The sequence below is a fragment of the Ranitomeya variabilis genome, chromosome 2 (genome assembly GCF_051348905.1).
Source record: "Ranitomeya variabilis isolate aRanVar5 chromosome 2, aRanVar5.hap1, whole genome shotgun sequence".
In the NCBI taxonomy this organism is placed as follows: Eukaryota; Metazoa; Chordata; class Amphibia; order Anura; family Dendrobatidae; genus Ranitomeya; species Ranitomeya variabilis.
The window spans coordinates 863559549-863578356 of NC_135233.1; the positions used below are offsets into that span (position 1 = coordinate 863559549).

The 18808-nt window shown below is 44.5% G+C and overlaps 1 protein-coding gene across 1 annotated transcript in view; it reads left to right on the forward strand.

Annotated features, from left to right (window-relative positions):
• The window catches only part of CLDN16 (claudin 16), a 457823-nt gene that overhangs the window by 150736 nt on the left and 288279 nt on the right, over positions 1–18808 (forward strand). The window contains exon 2 of the mRNA XM_077290299.1: positions 15458–15569. Within this exon, the coding sequence (XP_077146414.1) occupies positions 15552–15569 (18 nt within the window). The 5' untranslated portion in view covers positions 15458–15551. The remainder of the gene's footprint in view (positions 1–15457; positions 15570–18808) is intronic.

Here is an 18808-nt window from a genome sequence, read left to right on the forward strand (position 1 = left end):
GTATGACTGGCCAAAAAGGAAATGTTTAATGCATTGCAGTCTGTCTAGCTTCTTTCATCCCCTTATACTCTGAGTGGCTTTGAGCTCTGATGCAGACATGAATGTTCAGACTCTGACTTCTAGTGTGGATCAGCTTGCTGCAAGGGTGCAAGGCATTCAGGATTTTGTCACTCGTAGTCCTATGTCTGAGCCAAAGATACCTATTCTGAGCTGTTCTTTGGAGATAGATCTAAGTTCCTGAATTTTAGGAATAATTGTAAATTGTTTCTGTCTTTGAAACCTTGTTCCTCTGGTGATTCTGCTCAGCAGGTTAAAATTGTTATTTCTTTCTTGCGTGGCGACCCTCAAGATTGGGCCTTCTCTCTGGCGCCAGGAGATCCTGCATTGGTGAATGTTGATGCGTTTTTCCTGGCGTTTGGATTGCTCTATGAGGAGCCTAATCTTGAAAATCAGGCAGAAAGGGCTTTGCTGGCTATCTCTCAGGGTCAGGATGAAGCTGAAGAGTATTGTCAGAAATTTCGGAAATGGTCCGTGCTTACTCAATGGAATGAGTGTGCTCTGGCCGCAAATTTCAGAAATGGTCTTTCTGAAGCAATTAAGAATGTGATGGTGGGGTTTCCCATCCCTACAAATCTGAATGATTCTATGACTCTGGCCATTCAGATTGATCGGCGTTTGCGGGAGCGCAAATCTGCTAATCCTCTGGCGGTGCTCTCTGAACAGACACCTGACTCTATGCAATGTGACAGAATTCTGACCAGAGCCGAACGGCAAAATCATAGATGTCAAAATGGGTTGTGCTTTTACTGTGGTGATTCTACACATGTTATCTCAGCATGCTCTAAATGCTTAAAAATTTGTTAATCCTGTCGCCATTGGTACTCTACAGCCTAAATTTATTTTGTCTGTGACTTTAATTTGTTCATTGTCTTCTTACTCAGTCATGGCTTTTGTGGATTCTGGTGCTGCCCTGAGTCTGATGGACTTGTCGTTTGCCAGGCGCTGAGGTTTTGTCCTGGAGCCTTTGGAATTTCCTATTCCTCTTAGAGGAATTGATGCAACGCCATTGGCAGAGAATAAACCTCAGTATTGGACGCAAGTGACAATGTGCATGACTCCTGTACATCAGGATGTGATTCGTTTTCTTGTACTGCATAATTTGCATGATGTCGTCGTTTTGGGTCTGCCATGGCTGCAGGCCCATAATCCAGTTCTAGATTGGAAAGCTATGACTGTGTCAAGTTGAGGTTGTCAGGGAATTCATGGCGATGCTCCGTTGGTGTCTATTGCTTCTTCCACTCCTTCTGAGATCCCTGAGTTTTTGTCTGACTACCAGGATGTATTTAATGAGCCCAGGGCTAGTGCCCTTCCTCCTCATAGGGACTGTGATTGTGCTATAAATTTGATTCCTGGTAGTAAATTTCCTAAGGGACGACTCTGTAATTTATCTGTGCCAGAACATGCCGCGATGCGGAGTTATATCAAGGAGTCTTTGGAAAAGGGACATATTCGCCCATCCTCTTCCCCTCTTGGTGCAGGATTTTTTTTTGTAGCCAAGAAAGACGGGTCTTTGAGACCTTGTATTGATTATCGTCTTTTGAATAAAATCATGGTTAAATTTCAGTATCCTTTGCCATTATTGTCTGATTTGTTTGCTCGGATTAAGGGTGCCAGTTGGTTCACAAAGATAGATCTTCGCGGTGCGTATAACCTTGTGCGCATTAAGCAGGGAGATGAATGGAAAACAGCATTTAATACGCCCGAGGGTCATTTTGAGTACTTGGTGATGCCTTTTGGACTCTCTAATGCTCCTTTTGTGTTTCAGTCCTTCATGCATGACATCTTCCGGAATTATCTGGATAAATTTATGATTGTTTATCTGGATGATATTTTGGTTTTTTTCTGATGATTGGGATTCCCATGTGAAGCAGGTCAGGATGGTGTTTCAGGTCCTGCGTGATAATTCTTTATTTGTGAAGGGCTCAAAATGTCTCTTCGGAGTACAGAAGGTTTCCTTTCTGGGTTTTATTTTTTCCCCTTCTACGGTGGAGATGGACCCAGTTAAGGTCCGAGCCATTCATGACTGGACTCAGCCCACGTCTGTTAAGAGTCTTCAGAAGTTCTTGGGTTTTGCTAATTTTTACCGTCATTTTATAGCTAATTTTTCTGGCGTAGTTAAACCTTTGACGGATATGACCAAGAAAGGTTCTGATGTTACTAATTGGTCTCCTGCGGCCGTGGAGGCCTTTCGGGAGCTTAAGCGCCGGTTTACTTCAGCGCCAGTCTTGTGCCAGCCAGATGTCTCGCTTCCCTTCCAGGTCGAGGTGGATGCTTCTGAGTTTGGTGCAGGGGCTGTTTTGTCGCAGAGAAGCTCTGAAGGCTCTGTGATGAAGCCATGTGCTTTCTTTTCAAGGAAATTTTCGCCTGCTGAGCGGAACTATGATGTTCGTAATCGGGAGTTGTTGGCTATGAAGTGGGCATTTGAGGAGTGGCGACATTGGCTCGAGGGAGCTAAGCATCGTGTGGTGGTCTTGACTGATCACAAAAATCTGATTTATCTTGAGTCTGCAAAGCGCCTGAATCCTAGACAGGCTCGTTGGTCGTTGTTTTTTTCCCGTTTTGACTTTGTGGTCTCGTACCTGCCTGGTTCGAAGAACGTGAAGGCTGATGCTCTTTCTAGGAGTTTTGTGCCTGACTCTCCGGGAGTCTCAGAACCTGCTGGTATTCTCAGAGAGGGAGTGATTTTGTCTGCCATTTCCCCAGATTTGCGACGAGCGCTGCAGAAATTTCAGGCTGATAGACCTGATCGTTGCCCACCAGAGAAATTGTTTGTCCCTGATAGATTGACCAGCAGAGTTATTTCTGAGGTTCATTCTTCGGTGTTAGCGGTGCATCCTGGGATTTTTGGTACCAGAGATTTGGTGGCTAGGTCCTTTTGGTGGCCTTCCTTGTCACGGGATGTGCGTTCCTTTGTGCAGTCCTGTGGGATTTGTGCTCGGGCTAAGCCTTGCTGTTCTCGTGCCAGAGAGTTGCTTTTGCCCTTGCCTATCCCAAAGAGGCCTTGGACGCACATTTCCATGGATTTTATTTCGGATCTTCCAGTGTCTCAGAGAATGTCTGTCATCTGGGTGGTGTGTGATCGTTTTTCTAAGATGGTCCATTTGGTGCCCTTGCCTAAGTTGCCTTCCTCCTCTGATTTGGTTCCTTTGTTCTTTCAGAATGTGGTTCGTTTGCATGGCATTCCTGAGAATATTGTGTCTGACAGAGGATCCCAGTTTGTGTTCAGATTCTGGCGATCTTTTTGTGCTAAGATGGGCATTGATTTATCTTTTTCGTCGGCTTTCCATCCTCAGACTAATGGCCAAACCGAGCGAACTAATCAGACGTTGGAAACTTATTTAAGATGTTTTGTTTCTGCTGATCAGGATGATTGGGTGACTTTCTTGCCACTGGCCGAGTTTGCCCTTAATAATCGGGCTAGTTCTGCTACTTTGGTTTCGCCCTTTTTCTGCAATTCTGGTTTCCATCCTCGTTTTTCCTCGGGTCAGGTTGAGTCTTCTGACTGTCCTGGGGTTGATTCTGTGGTGGATAGGTTGCAGCGGATTTGGAACCATGTGGTGGACAATTTGAAATTGTCACAGGAGAAGGCTCAGCGTTTTGCCAACCGCCGCCGCGGTGTGGGTCCTTGACTTCGTGTTGGTGATTTTGTTTGGTTGTCTTCTCGGTATGTCCCTTTGAAGGTCTCCTCTCCTAAGTTCAAGCCTCGCTTTATCGGTCCTTATAAGATTTTGGAAGTTCTTAACCCGGCGTCTTTTCGTTTGGACCTCCCAGCGTCGTTTACCATTCATAATGTGTTCCATAGGTCTTTGTTGCGGCGCTATGTGGTGCCTGTGGTTCCTGTTGTTGAGCCTCCTGCTCCGGTGTTGGTTGAGGGCGAGTTGGAGTACGTGGTTGAGAAGATCTTGGATTCTCGTATCTCTAGACGGAAGCTTCAGTATTTGGTTAAGTGGAAGGGCTATGGTCAGGAGGATAATTCCTGGGTTGTCGCCTCTGATGTTCATGCGGCCGATTTGGTTCATGCCTTTCACGCTGCTCATCCTGATCGCCCTGGGGGTCTCGGTGAGGTTTCGTTGACCCCTCCTCAAGGGGGGGGTACTGTTGTGAACTGTGTTTCTGGGCTCCCTCTTGTGGTCACAAGCGGTATTGTATAGTTTTGTCTTTCTTCTGGCTTGGACTTCAGCTGTTTCGTTAGGGCTTTGGGTGTTCCCTATTTAGCCCTCTTGGAGCCTCAGTCTTGTGCCGGTCATCAATGTATTCAGTCCAAATCTGTTTCTTCCTGATTCCTGCCATCTGTCTCTAGCAAGAGAAGCTAAGTGTTGTTTGCATACTTTGGATCATTTGTCTTATTCATGTTTTTTTGTCCAGCTTGCCAAAATGTGATTTTCTTGCTTGCTGGTAGCTCTAGGGGTGCTGATATTCTCCCCTCACACCGTTAGTCGGTGTGGGGGTTCTTGAATATTCAGCGTGGATGTTTTACAGGGTTTTCTGCTGACCGCATAGTCCACTTCCTATTTTCAGCTATCTAGTCTTAGTGGGCCTCACTTTGCTAAATCTGATTTTCATCTCTATGTTTGTGTTTTCCTCTTACCTCACCGTTATTATTTGTTGGGGGATTCCTATATCTTGGGGTTAATTTCCCTAGAGGCAAGTGAGGTCTTATTTTCCCTCTAGGGGTAGTTAGTTCTCCGGCTGGCTCGAGACGTCTAGGAATTGTTTAGGTACGTTCACCGGCTACTTCTAGTTGTGTGTTAGGATTAGGAATGCGGTCAGCCCAGTTACCACCTCCCTAGAGCTGGTTTTTAGTTTTGCAAACCTAGCAGGAATATAAGAGATCCTTTCCCACTAGGATCATAACAGTGGGGGTTCTTGATCTCTCAGCGTGGATATTTTGTATAGGGTTTTCTACTGACCGCACAGTTTCCTATCTATCTTCTGCTATCTAGTATTAGCGGGCCTCATTTGCTGAATCTGTTTCATTTCTACGTTTGTATTTTCCCCTTACCTCACCGTTATTATTTGTGGGGGGCTTTCTATATCTTTGGGGTTATATCTCTGAGGCAAGTGAGGTCTTGCTTTCTCTCTAGGGGTAGCTAGTTTCTCAGGCTGCGTCGAGACGTCTAGGAATTTAGGCACGTTCACCGGCTACCTTTAGTGTGTGCCGTTAGGATCAGGATTGCGGTCAGTCCAGTTACCACCTCCCTAGAGCTCGTCCTATGTTCAGTTACTTAGCTGGTCAGTTCTGTGATCCTCAGCCACTAAGGATCATAACAGTTCCCTATACAGCTTATTCGGCAAGTGCTATAGGTTGCCAGATAAGCTCTGACCCGATCAAATTCACTCATCTCTACTGCTGAGCTGTTAATCAAAACACTGACAGCTCACCATGCCCCTGCAACAGACTGGACTCTGAGCTGTCAATCAAAGTACTGACAGCTTTAGCATGGCCCTGTGCAAGATGGGACGGCTGCGCCATCAGTAACTCCAACCCAGACACACTGAAGGGTGGATTCTTGACACTAAAAACTTAGAGGATGTTAGGAAATGTACACCTATTATTTACTCTTGCACACACTTTATATAAGAAATATAACTAGAACCATCATCTGTACATGAATACAGCATCATAACCATCATTAGTACATGAATACATCACCAAAACTACCATCAGTATGTGACTAAAGCAACAGCACCACCACCAGTACATGAATACAGCATTAGATCCACCATTAGTATATAAATGCAGCACCAGATCATCATCAGTAAATTAATTAATAACAAAAACAATCATAAGTACATGAGTACAGCATTAGAACCATAATCAGTACATGAATCCAAAACCACCATCAGTACATCAATTCAGTACTTGAATACAGCACGAAAACCAACATCTGTACATGAGATAGCACCATAACCAGCTTTAATATGTTAATACAGTGCTGCTCAGTGACACGCACTATTGGCATTGCACTAGAGACGCGGACTTTTTTAGGGGTGGCCCTCAGTTCTTTCAGTGTTGTTCCTCAGTTTTCCACACTGTTACAATGTGTTATTTATCTTGTTATGCTATGTTTATATATATGATGATTATGGTGTAATAATATATTGTATTGATATTTTCTTACAAAAATCTTGGACGTGTACTCCTATTTTCTTCTCTTGGGAATTTATCTATGTTATTTGGAGTGTCCTCAGTATTGAAGGTTATGCGATCTCTGTTTTATATTGCCTGAACACATGGCTATATGCATGTGTGTGAGATCGCTTTTGTCTTGGTCCATGCTGGGCTGTATTTATTATATTACCCCGTATGAATAGTAGCAAACTCTGTTGCTTCACAGAGCCACCAAAATATGCTGCGCCCTGTTAACAGACACAGGGTGCAGCTGCAAGACACTAGTGGGATCCCTATGAATCACCCCCACTAATCTGGTGATTGGACTAGCTCTGACCCTCTGTGGCTTTTGAGCCCGCGCCTGAGGATGCCCCGAGTCAGATGCAGAGTCCAAGTGGGAATTCCCACCCTACACTGGCAGGCTGTCAGGAAAGCGCACTGATTGCACACGGTGCTGTATAAGCGGGCACTGCAAAAGGCACTGTAACATGTGCTAGATGTGCAGGTAGCACTATTGGGCTCTAGATAGCTTCCACCATTCGCGAGCAGTCAACAACACTAGGAATTGGAATGATTTAGGAGCTTTCATCCATCGATAGTCATTCATCTACACACACACATTATCAAGTTTATATTAGCGCAAGGCCGTGCGGCCATGCAAACCTTTCATAGAGGAAGTTCTCCGGGACCTTCCTAGTGGTCCAATAGGAGCTGCTACAGGACCTGAGCATGTGACCCCTGACCTCTAATGAGAGGTCTTCCCTTGGGCATGTTCAGTAGAGGATAAGCAGGAGTTAGTCCCAGGAGCGTCTGCTCACCGCTGAACAGTGCTGGTTACAATGGCTGAGCCTGTAAGGGCAGCAGTAACCAAGTGTACAGTATCTGCCTGAGCCAGACGCTGGGACCGACGTCTCTGCTGAGCAGGTTCACTGCGGCTGGAGAAGAATGGGAGACCGCAGCGGAGGTGGTTTGAGATTCCCCCTGTGCAGCGGTGGGAACTCGACACCTAACAACTTCATCTTCAACTTGCTTAACTGTTCACAATAACAGTAATTTTGACCAGCAGTGCCCAAACTTTTGCATGTCACTGTACACCCACTTATGCCATAAGCCCTCACTCAGCTCAACTACATCCACATTTAAATTTGACACACACTCACTTTTTTGTCACACACTCTCAGCTTTGCAACACACACTCAGTTCTGGTTTATATGTACTCAGCTTTACCACACACAAATACTCAACTCTGCAGTACATGCACTCATCTCTGCTATATACTTTCTCAGCTCCACCACATATACACTCACTCAGCTCTGCCACACACACTCACTCAGCTCTGCCATATACTCACTCAGCCCTGCCATATACTCACTCCTCTCTGCCATACACACACTGAGCTCTGCCACATACTGTATATACTCACTCTGACATAAACACACTCAGCTCTACCACATATACACTCACTCTGATGTACACACACTCAGCTCTGGTATAAACTCACTCAAGTGCGCCACATAAAAAACTAACTCAGCTCTGCCAAGCACACAAAATCTGTTGTGATTTTGCTTTTTGCTCCCTCTAGTGGTCATTAGTGATTTGACTCTGGAGCTTCTGTCTTTTCCTATATCCTCACCTGGGCCGTTAGTTCAGGGGCGTTGCTATATAAGCTCCCTGGACCTTCAGTTCAATGCCTGGCATCGTTGAAATCAGAGCTAATCTGTTGTGCTCTTGTCCTATTATCCGGGTTCCTGTATTTCAAGCTAAGTCTGCTTCCTTGCTTTTTGCTTTTGTTTTGTTTGGTATTTTTGTCCAGCTTGTTCCAATCTGTATCCTGACCTTTGCTGGAAGCTCTAGGGGGCTGGTGTTCTCCCCCCGGACCGTTAGACGGTTCGGGGGTTCTTGAATCTCCAGCGTGGATTTTTATAGGGTTTTTGTTGACCAGATAAGTTATCTTGCTATATTCTGCTATTAGTAAGCTGGCCTCTCTTTGCTGAACCTGGTTCATTTCTGTGTTTGTCATTTCCTCTTACCTCACCGTTATTATTTGTGGGGGGCTTGTATCTTGCTTTGGGGTCCCTTTCTCTGGAGGCAAGAGAGGTCTTTGTTTTCTTCTCCTAGGGGTAGTTAGATTCTCCGGCTGGCGCGAGTCATCTAGCGATCACCGTAGGCATGATCCTCGGCTACTTCTAGTGTTGGCGTTAGGAGTAGCTATTTGGTCAACCCAGTTACCACAGCCCTATGAGCTGGATTTTTGAATCTCGCAGACTTACACGTTCCTCTGAGACCCTGTCCACTGGGGTCATAACAGTATGCCAGGCCAGTATTAAATGTTTAATGCATTGCAGAAGTGGGATTATAAGAAAGAAAATTTTGAGGTTTTTTTTCCCTCTCTCATTTTTTTTTTTTTTTTTTTCTTTTCCCCTTTACCTCAGAGTGGCTTAAGCTTGCTGTAGACATGAATGTCCAGACCTTGATTACAAGTGTGGACCAGCTTGCCGCTCGTGTGCAGGGTATACAAGATTATGTTACCAGAAATCCTAGGTCTGAACCCAAGATTCCGATTCCTGAACTGTTTTCAGGAGACCGATTTAAGTTTAGGAATTTCAGGAATAATTGTAAATTGTTTTTGTCCCTGAAACCTTGTTCGTCTGGAGACTCTGCTCAACAAGTAAAAATTGTTATTTCATTCTTACGGGGTGACCCTCAAGATTGGGCTTTTTCGTTGGCGCCAGGAGATCCGGCATTGGCTGATATTGATGCGTTTTTTCTGGCGCTCGGTTTACTTTATGAGGAACCCAATCTTGAGATTCAGGCAGAGAAAGCCTTGCTGGCTATGTCTCAGGGCCAGGACGAGGCTGAGGTGTATTGCCAAAAATTTCGGAAATGGTCCGTGCTGACACATTGGAACGAGTGTGCACTGGCCGCTAATTTTAGAAATGGCCTTTCTGAGGCCATTAAGAATGTTATGGTGGGTTTTCCCATTCCCACAGGTCTGAATGATACCATGTCCCTGGCTATTCAAATTGACCGGCGGTTGCGGGAGCGCAAAACCGCAAATTCCCTCATGTTGTTGTCTGAACAGACACCTGATGTGATGCAATGTGATAGAAAAACCGCAAATTCCCTCATGGTGTTGTCTGAACGGACACCTGATTTGATGCAATGTGATAGAATCCTGACTAGAAATGAGAGGAAAATTCATGGACGCCGGTATGGCTTGTGCTACTACTGTGGTGATTCTACACATGTTATCTCAGCATGCTCTAAACGTATATCTAAGGTTGTTAGTCCTGTCACCGTTGGTAATTTGCATCCTAAGTTTATTCTGTCTGTAACTTTGATTTGCTCACTGTCATCTTATCCTGTCATGGCGTTTGTAGATTCAGGTGCTGCCCTGAGTCTTATGGATCTCTCATTTGCTAAGCGCTGTGGTTTTATTCTTGAACCATTAGAAAATCCTATCCCTCTTAGGGGTATTGATGCTACGCCATTAGCAGAAAATAAACCGCAGTATTGGACACAGGTTACCTTGTGCATGACTCCTGAACACCGCGAGGTGATACGTTTTCTCGTTCTACATAAAATGCATGATTTGGTTGTTTTGGGGCTGCCATGGTTACAGACCCATAATCCAGTCCTTGACTGGAAGGCTATGTCAGTGTCTAGTTGGGGCTGTCGTGGTATTCATGAGGATTCCCTGCCTGTGTCTATTGCTTCTTCTACGCCTTCGGAAGTTCCTGAGTATTTGTCTGATTATCAGGATGTCTTCAGCGAGTCCAGATCCAGTGCATTGCCTCCTCATAGGGAATGTGACTGTGCAATAGATTTGATTCCAGGCAGTAAATTTCCTAAGGGAAGACTGTTTAATCTGTCGATACCTGAACATACCACTATGCGTTCATATATCAAGGAGTCTCTGGAGAAAGGACACATCCGTCCGTCTTCTTCCCCTCTTGGTGCGGGATTCTTTTTTGTGGCTAAAAAGGACGGATCTTTGAGGCCTTGTATTGACTATCGGCTTTTAAATAAGATCACTGTCAAATTTCAGTATCCTTTGCCGCTGTTGTCTGACTTGTTTGCCCGGATTAAAGGTGCCAAGTGGTTTACCAAGATAGACCTTCGTGGTGCGTACAACCTTGTGCGCATTAAGCAAGGGGATGAATGGAAAACCGCATTCAATACGCCCAAAGGTCATTTTGAGTACTTGGTGATGCCTTTTGGGCTCTCTAATGCCCCTTCAGTTTTTCAGTCCTTTATGCATGACATTTTCCGGAACTATCTGGATAAATTTTTGATCGTTTATCTGGATGATATTCTGTTTTTTTCTGATAATTGGGACTCGCATGTGGAGCAGGTCAGGATGGTCTTTAAAATTTTGCGTGAAAATTCTTTGTTTGTCAAGGGCTCAAAGTGTCTTTTTGGTGTACAGAAGGTTCCCTTTTTGGGGTTCATTTTTTCCCCTTCTGCTGTGGAGATGGACCCAGTCAAGGTCCGAGCTATTCTTGATTGGACTCAGCCCTCGTCAGTTAAGAGTCTTCAGAAGTTCTTGGGTTTCGCTAACTTCTACCGTCGTTTTATCGCTAACTTTTCTAGCATTGTGAAACCTTTGACGGATATGACCAAGAAGGGCTCCGATGTGGTTAATTGGGCTCCTGCTGCCGTGGAGGCTTTCCAGGAGTTGAAACGTCGGTTTACTTCGGCGCCTGCTTTGTGCCAGCCTGATGTCTCGCTTCCCTTTCAGGTTGAGGTGGATGCTTCAGAGATTGGAGCAGGGGCCGTTTTGTCGCAGAGAGGCCCTGGTTGCTCTGTTATGAGACCTTGCGCCTTTTTCTCTAGGAAGTTTTCGCCTGCGGAGCGAAATTATGATGTGGGCAATCGGGAGTTGTTGGCCATGAAATGGGCATTTGAGGAGTGGCGTCATTGGCTCGAGGGTGCTAAGCATCGTGTGGTGGTCTTGACTGATCACAAAAATCTGATGTATCTCGAGTCTGCTAAACGCCTGAATCCTAGACAGGCCCGCTGGTCATTGTTTTTCTCCCGTTTTGACTTTGTTGTCTCGTATTTACCAGGTTCAAAAAATGTGAAGGCCGATGCTCTTTCCAGGAGCTTTGTGCCTGATGCTCCTGGAGTCGCTGAACCTGTTGGTATTCTTAAGGATGGTATTATCTTGTCAGCTATTTCTCCAGATCTGCGACGTGTGTTGCAGAGATTTCAGGCTGATAGGCCTGATTCTTGTCCACCTGACAGACTGTTTGTGCCTGATAAGTGGACCAGCAGAGTCATTTCCGAGGTTCATTCCTCGGTGTTGGCAGGTCACCCAGGAATTTTTGGCACCAGAGATCTGGTGGCCAGATCCTTTTGGTGGCCTTCCTTGTCTAGGGATGTGCGGTCATTTGTACAGTCCTGTGGGACTTGTGCTCGAGCTAAGCCTTGCTGTTCTCGTGCCAGCGGGTTGCTCTTGCCCTTGCCTGTCCCTAAGAGACCTTGGACACATATCTCCATGGATTTCATTTCTGATCTTCCGGTGTCTCAAGGCATGTCTGTTATCTGGGTGATATGTGATCGCTTCTCCAAGATGGTCCATTTGGTTCCTTTGCCTAAGCTGCCTTCCTCTTCCGATCTGGTTCCTGTGTTTTTCCAGAACGTGGTTCGTTTGCACGGCATCCCTGAGAATATTGTGTCAGACAGAGGATCCCAGTTCGTTTCCAGATTCTGGCGATCCTTTTGTAGTAGGATGGGCATTGACTTGTCGTTTTCGTCTGCTTTCCATCCTCAGACTAATGGACAGACGGAGCGAACTAATCAGACTTTGGAGGCTTATTTGAGGTGTTTTGTCTCTGCTGATCAGGACGATTGGGTGACCTTCTTGCCGTTGGCTGAGTTTGCCCTTAATAATCGGGCTAGTTCCGCCACCTTGGTTTCGCCGTTTTTCTGCAACTCTGGTTTCCACCCTCGTTTTTCTTCGGGTCATGTGGAACCTTCTGACTGCCCTGGGGTGGATTCTGTGGTGGATAGGTTGCAGCGGATCTGGAATCTTGTGGTGGACAACTTGAAGTTGTCACAGGAGAGGGCTCAGCGCTTTGCCAACCGCCGCCGCGGTGTGGGTCCCCGACTACGTGTTGGGGATTTGGTGTGGCTTTCTTCCCGCTTTGTTCCTATGAAGGTTTCCTCTCCCAAATTTAAACCTCGTTTTATTGGTCCTTACAAGATATTGGAAATCCTTAATCCTGTATCCTTTCGCCTGGATCTTCCTGTGTCGTTTGCTATCCACAACGTGTTTCATAGGTCCTTGTTGCGGCGGTACGTTGTGCCTGTGGTTCCTTCTGCTGAGCCTCCTGCTCCGGTGTTGGTTGAGGGAGAGTTGGAGTACGTGGTGGAGAAGATCTTGGATTTTCGTCTCTCCAGGCGGAGGCTTCAGTACCTGGTCAAATGGAAGGGCTATGGTCAGGAAGATAATTCCTGGGTGGTCGCCTCTGATGTTCATGCGGCCGATTTAGTTCGTGCCTTTCACGCCGCTCGTCCTGATCGCCCTGGTGGTCGTGGTGAGGGTTCGATGACCCCTCACTAAGGGGGGGGTACTGTTGTGATTTTGCTTTTTGCTCCCTCTAGTGGTCATTAGTGATTTGACTCTGGAGCTTCTGTCTTTTCCTATATCCTCACCTGGGCCATTAGTTCAGGGGCGTTGCTATATAAGCTCCCTGGACCTTCAGTTCAATGCCTGGCATCGTTGAAATCAGAGCTAATCTGTTGTGCTCTTGTCCTATTATCCGGGTTCCTGTATTTCAAGCTAAGTCTGCTTCCTTGCTTTTTGCTTTTGTTTTGTTTGGTATTTTTGTCCAGCTTGTTCCAATCTGTATCCTGACCTTTGCTGGAAGCTCTAGGGGGCTGGTGTTCTCCCCCCGGACCGTTAGACGGTTCGGGGGTTCTTGAATCTCCAGCGTGGATTTTTATAGGGTTTTTGTTGACCAGATAAGTTATCTTGCTATATTCTGCTATTAGTAAGCTGGCCTCTCTTTGCTGAACCTGGTTCATTTCTGTGTTTGTCATTTCCTCTTACCTCACCGTTATTATTTGTGGGGGGCTTGTATCTTGCTTTGGGGTCCCTTTCTCTGGAGGCAAGAGAGGTCTTTGTTTTCTTCTCCTAGGGGTAGTTAGATTCTCCGGCTGGCGCGAGTCATCTAGCGATCACCGTAGGCATGATCCTCGGCTACTTCTAGTGTTGGCGTTAGGAGTAGCTATTTGGTCAACCCAGTTACCACAGCCCTATGAGCTGGATTTTTGAATCTCGCAGACTTACACGTTCCTCTGAGACCCTGTCCACTGGGGTCATAACAAAAATCTCAGCTCTGCTATACACTCAGCTCTGCCACACACATGCACACTATTCGCTGTCACATTTACATTCACTCAGTTATACATTTACTCAGATCTAATATACTCTCACTCAGTGCTGCCTCACATATACTCACATATTTAAGCCACCAACAACTACCAACAGAGGTAAATCACCTATATGTAATCCACAGTCAATGTATGTGAAACCAAATCTGTCAATAAATGGGTAAAGATTTGAGACGAAGAAATAAAATCCAAACATGACAAACATAGATATCTGGCACAGTAGTTAATTTTCTAATCCCCATGATCCTTTTTCTGAGGGCTTTTCAAGAACAATGACTTTTGAAATTGCATCATAACTGCCCAATTGAGGACATGACTGCCAACATTTTTTTGCAAAGACACATGACTACTGATATTATTTTGCAAAGGGACTGACTATAGAGAGAGAGTCAGTTGATAAAGAAGCTAGGCATAATGGACTAAGCCTTGGCAATGGAGAAGGGTTGTTGAAGTATATAACAGCTGCAGGCATATTTGGTGAAAGAACAATCTTGAGCAAATCACAGATGGCAGTACTGTTAACTGTTATAGTTCATGTGCATGTACTTCTTCTAGATTCTAATGTATTATCTCACAAGTTTTTGTAAGCTTCTTATCCTGTAATGCTCTATGTTGTGTTTCTGAAGGTCTTTTGCAGTCATGCGGAGGTTCTGATTTGACTCTCTAGCAATCCTACTAGGAGCTCTCACTGAAATTTTGCTTGGTCTTCCAGACCTTATCTTGACCTTCAACATTCTATTAACTGCCATTTCTTATTTACATTTCAAACTGGGGAAAGGGCAACTTGAAATGCTTTACTCTATTCTGATAGCCTTCTCCTGCTTTGTGGGCCTCCACCATTTTCATTTTCAGACTGCTAGGCAGCTGCTTAGAAGAACCCATGACTGTTGTTTATTTTTTGACACACGGTTAGAGGAGGCTGGGTTTTAGTAAAGCTGGAAAATTTGCATCACCTGGACTTTCCTAACAATGATAGAGAACAAGCTATTACTTTAACAGGCTAATTAAGGTCTGAAACCTTGGTCAAAGTTACAGTATGTGAGCATACAAAATTTCCAAGGGTGCCCAAGCTTTTGCATTGGTCCATTTTCCTTTTTGTAGTTTTTAAAATGGAAAAAATTACAATGTACATATAGTTTTTTAAAAGGAAATGTGTCGTCTTTAACTTTAGGCCTTTTTAGAGATAATTTCATCTTCAACTTGCTTAGCTGTTCACAAAATTTTGGTAATTGTGACCAGAGGTACCCAAACGATTACATGCTACTGTAAACACAGAGTGAAAAGGACATCAAATAAAAAAAGTAAAATCACCGAAAAAAGAGTCTTTTCAGTTTCAACCACTTAACGTATGTCATTGTTTCCCAAGTTTCATCTTAGTGATAGAGGAGGTAATCAGACATCCTGCAAGTATGAGTCTCCCCCAAAGGATGTGTTCCTACTTGCTCTGTTCTGCTGAAAACAGAATTTTTGTGTCTGGAAACAGGGTGTGGAAATGGAGTATATAAAGATATGTTAGCTTACCGTCAATCCACACAGTCCAGTACAGTCATGTCTTATGTAACTAAGCTAATCTAAGTTGTTTGTTTAGTTTCTAAAGTAAAATGACGTGGTTACTTGAGTACTCAAATATACAGAAAAGATGTCAATTACATTAACAGTTTAAATGGTATATTACGTTAGTTATCCTGATAGTTATCTTCCTAAATTCATTTAAGTCCTTTCTTATTATTAGTAAATGTATCAATTGCAACTTCTATCTATCTATCTATCTATCTATCTATCTATCTATCTATCTATCTATCTATCTATCTATCTATCTATCTATCATATTTGAATAAAAAATAACATCCTGTGATTTTTCACTTTTCTTCTTCTTCCCCACAGATGTTATTTCTCCGTGGCACAGAGGAGAATCGGATTGTTGGAACTTGTTCCTCACGCTCCCATTGCTGTTCTCAGTGATCTGTCACACCCAGCTATGCAATGCAGCTCCAGGGTGTGTAAACAGCAGGAACACTCTTCTTTGTCTAGAATCTGTATTTCTCATCACCATGTGGGAGAATGTCCCAAAATTTCGTGCACATCCACTGATAACACAAATATTAACTACTGTGGATCACCACATTCCCTCTCACCTCTCACCCCTCATTTTTTGATTCCAAGAAATTAAATATTTCTTTTTTTCTCTTACACTTGTAAAGATTTAAGTATACCGCTGGTTTGGAAATGGGATAGATATAGATTTGTAAATACTGAGCAACTAAGTGGCACATGTAAAATCTAGGATAGCACTCAGATTTAGGACACAAACCGTTACAAAACGTACATTTACATGCTACTAAGTATAAAAGGTTTTCTCATGTTCATTTTTCTTTTCATTTCCGGGTATCCTATTGTTAGACTGAGGCCACATTATCCTTGTTTTCCAGTTTCCATGGACTTGCACTGTTAAAAATTAAAAGGTTTTTTTTTATATAAATGGGTAAAACTAAAAACAAGCAATTTTTCAAATTAACATCTTCTTAAAGGGAACCTGTCACCCCCCCAAGGCATTTGTAACTAAAAGAGCCACATTGTGCTGCACTAATGACATCTGACAAGATGGCTCGTTTAGTTCTTGTTCCTGCCACTGCTGAAAGAATCGTTTATCAAATTTGTCCCTCATACCTTGAAATTGTCCGGGGGGGCAGGTCTTTCCCCCCTAACACAGACGCACCACAGCCATCACTCAGGGCCTCTGCGAGCCAGGCGCTTCCTCCTCTTCCTTCATTAGCATCCCCGGCGCCTGCGCTGTAATTTTTTTTTCGGGCATGCGCAGTTGCGCGCAGAGGCCCTGAGTGAAGGCTGTGAGACGTCTGGATTAAGGGGGGAAAGATCTGCCCCCCGGATGATTTCAAGGTATGAGGGACAAATTTGATAAACGATTCTTTCAGCAGTGGCAGGAACAAGAACTAAAAGAGCCACCTTGTCAGAATGCAGCATTAGGGCTGCACAAGTGGCTCTTTTAGTTACAAATGCCGGAAGGGGGGGTGGGGGTGATAGGTTCCCTTTAAACATCCTCTCCATTCTCAAGAACAAAAGGATTTTTAATTTTACAATTTACTGCTGCCCAGGCTATAGGCCACATTTGCAATATATCATAGACGGTTGATCTTCTAAGAATGGAGCTCCGTTTGCATGCTCTTTGCTATACAGCTTACAAGTGCTGCTGTGAAGCTGATTTGATTGTCTTCTCAGTCCCTGCACTTCTCTAAGAGCGCATAATTAGGGACAGAGGCTCAGCCATTCCATTGTCGCAAACTTTCAATCTTTAGGAGTACACTGTTCCTCAGTAAGAAGTAAGTGGTGCTCTTTTGTAGAAAGAAAATTAGAATAACGTTTAAAAAAAATTAGACTTCGTTACACCCTTCTACTTTGGCACTAGCTCTACCCTGCTGCCACCAGACTTTGTTAACTTACAGTCATGACCAAAAATGTTGGCACCCTTGAAATTGTCCCAGAAAATGTTTTCTCTCAGAAAATTAATTGCACCTGATTTGTTGTACACATGGCTGTTTCCTTGTGATAATTCAAAAAAAAAAAATAACAGAAAAAAAAGGCAAATTACTAGTGATGAGCGAGCATACTCGTTGCTCGGGTTTACCCGACTATACTCAGGTGTCCTCCGAGTATTTTGGCTTGAAACTAAGTTGTTTACCCATAATTTTGGAAAAGTGCCAAAAATTATTCTGGACCTTTTTTGGGGTTTGTTATGAAATTATGTGTTATTTGTAGTGATGACTGAGTATAGTCGTTGCTCGAGTTTTCCCGAGTATGTTCGGGTGTCTTCCATGTATTTTGGCGTGCTCGGAGATTTAGTTTTTGTCGAAGCAGCTGCATGATTTGCAGCTGCTAGACAGTCTGAATATATGTGAGGATTTCCCAATAAACAGGCAACACCCACATGTATTCAGGCTGTCCAGCAGCCGCAAATCATGCAGTTGTGTCGGCACGGGTTCTGTCACCTGGCCTGCACAGGAGCGAACTCTGTTACTTCACAGATTCACCGGGATTAAAGAAGATGTTGTGCCCTGTTAACCTCACAGGGGATCAAAGCTCATTAACCGAGCAGGTAGCATACAGTGGTCATACAGTACAGCAACAGCACTCAAACAACTTCTCTCCGGAGGTGCCGGAATTCTAGTGGCTATACGCCAGACCTGAATTCATACACACAAACTCCTCTCCGGAGGTGCCGGAATTCTAATGGCTTACAGCTGACCCTGAGCACATGCTGCAACAGACCACGAGGTAGCTAAACTCATACACACAAGAACATAGGTTGATACTAGCGCATGGCCGTGCGGCCATGCAAACCTTTTATAGAGGAAGATCTCCAGGACCTTCCTAGTGGTCCAATAGGATCTGCTTCAGGACCTGAGCATTTGACCCCTGACCTCCAATGAGAGGTCATCCCTTGGGCATGCTCAGTAGAGGAAAAGCAGGACTTAGTCCCAGGAGCATCTGCTCACCGCTGAACAGTGCTGGTTACAATGGCTGAGCCTGGAAGGGCAGCAGTAACCAAGCGCACAGTATCTGCCTGAGCCAGATGCTGGGACTGACGCCTCCCCTGAGCAGGCTCCACTGCGGCTGAAGAAGAATGGGAGACGGCAGCGGATGTGGCTCGAGGGTGCATCAGTGTCAGCGCAAACTATGTGTTGACATTTGAATTAAATAAAATGCCATGGTAGGAGACCCATGAAGACCCCACTGCTGACACCAAGACATAAAAAGCTAGACTGCAGTTTGGCAAAATGTATGTGAGTAATAATCCTTCTGGACAAATGAGACCAAGATAGAGCTTTTTGGTAAAGCACATCATTCTACAGTTTACCGAAAATGGAATGAGGCCTGCAAAGAAAAGAACACAGTACCTACACTCAAAAATGGTTGAGGTTCAAAGATGTTCTGGGGTGGTTTTTCTGCCCCTGGCACTGAGGGTTTTGAATGTGTGCAATGCATCATGAAATCTGCAGATTACCAAATAATTTTGGGGTCACAATGTAGTGCCCGGTGTAAGAAACCTGGGTTTGCATCCTAGGTCATTGATCTTCCAGCAGGACTATGTTCACAAGCATACTTCAAGAAGCACCCAGAAATAAATAGAAACAAAGTGCTGGAGAGTTCTGAAGTGGACAGCAATGTGTCCGGCTCTAAATCCCATTGAACACCTCTGGAGAGATATTAAAATTGCTG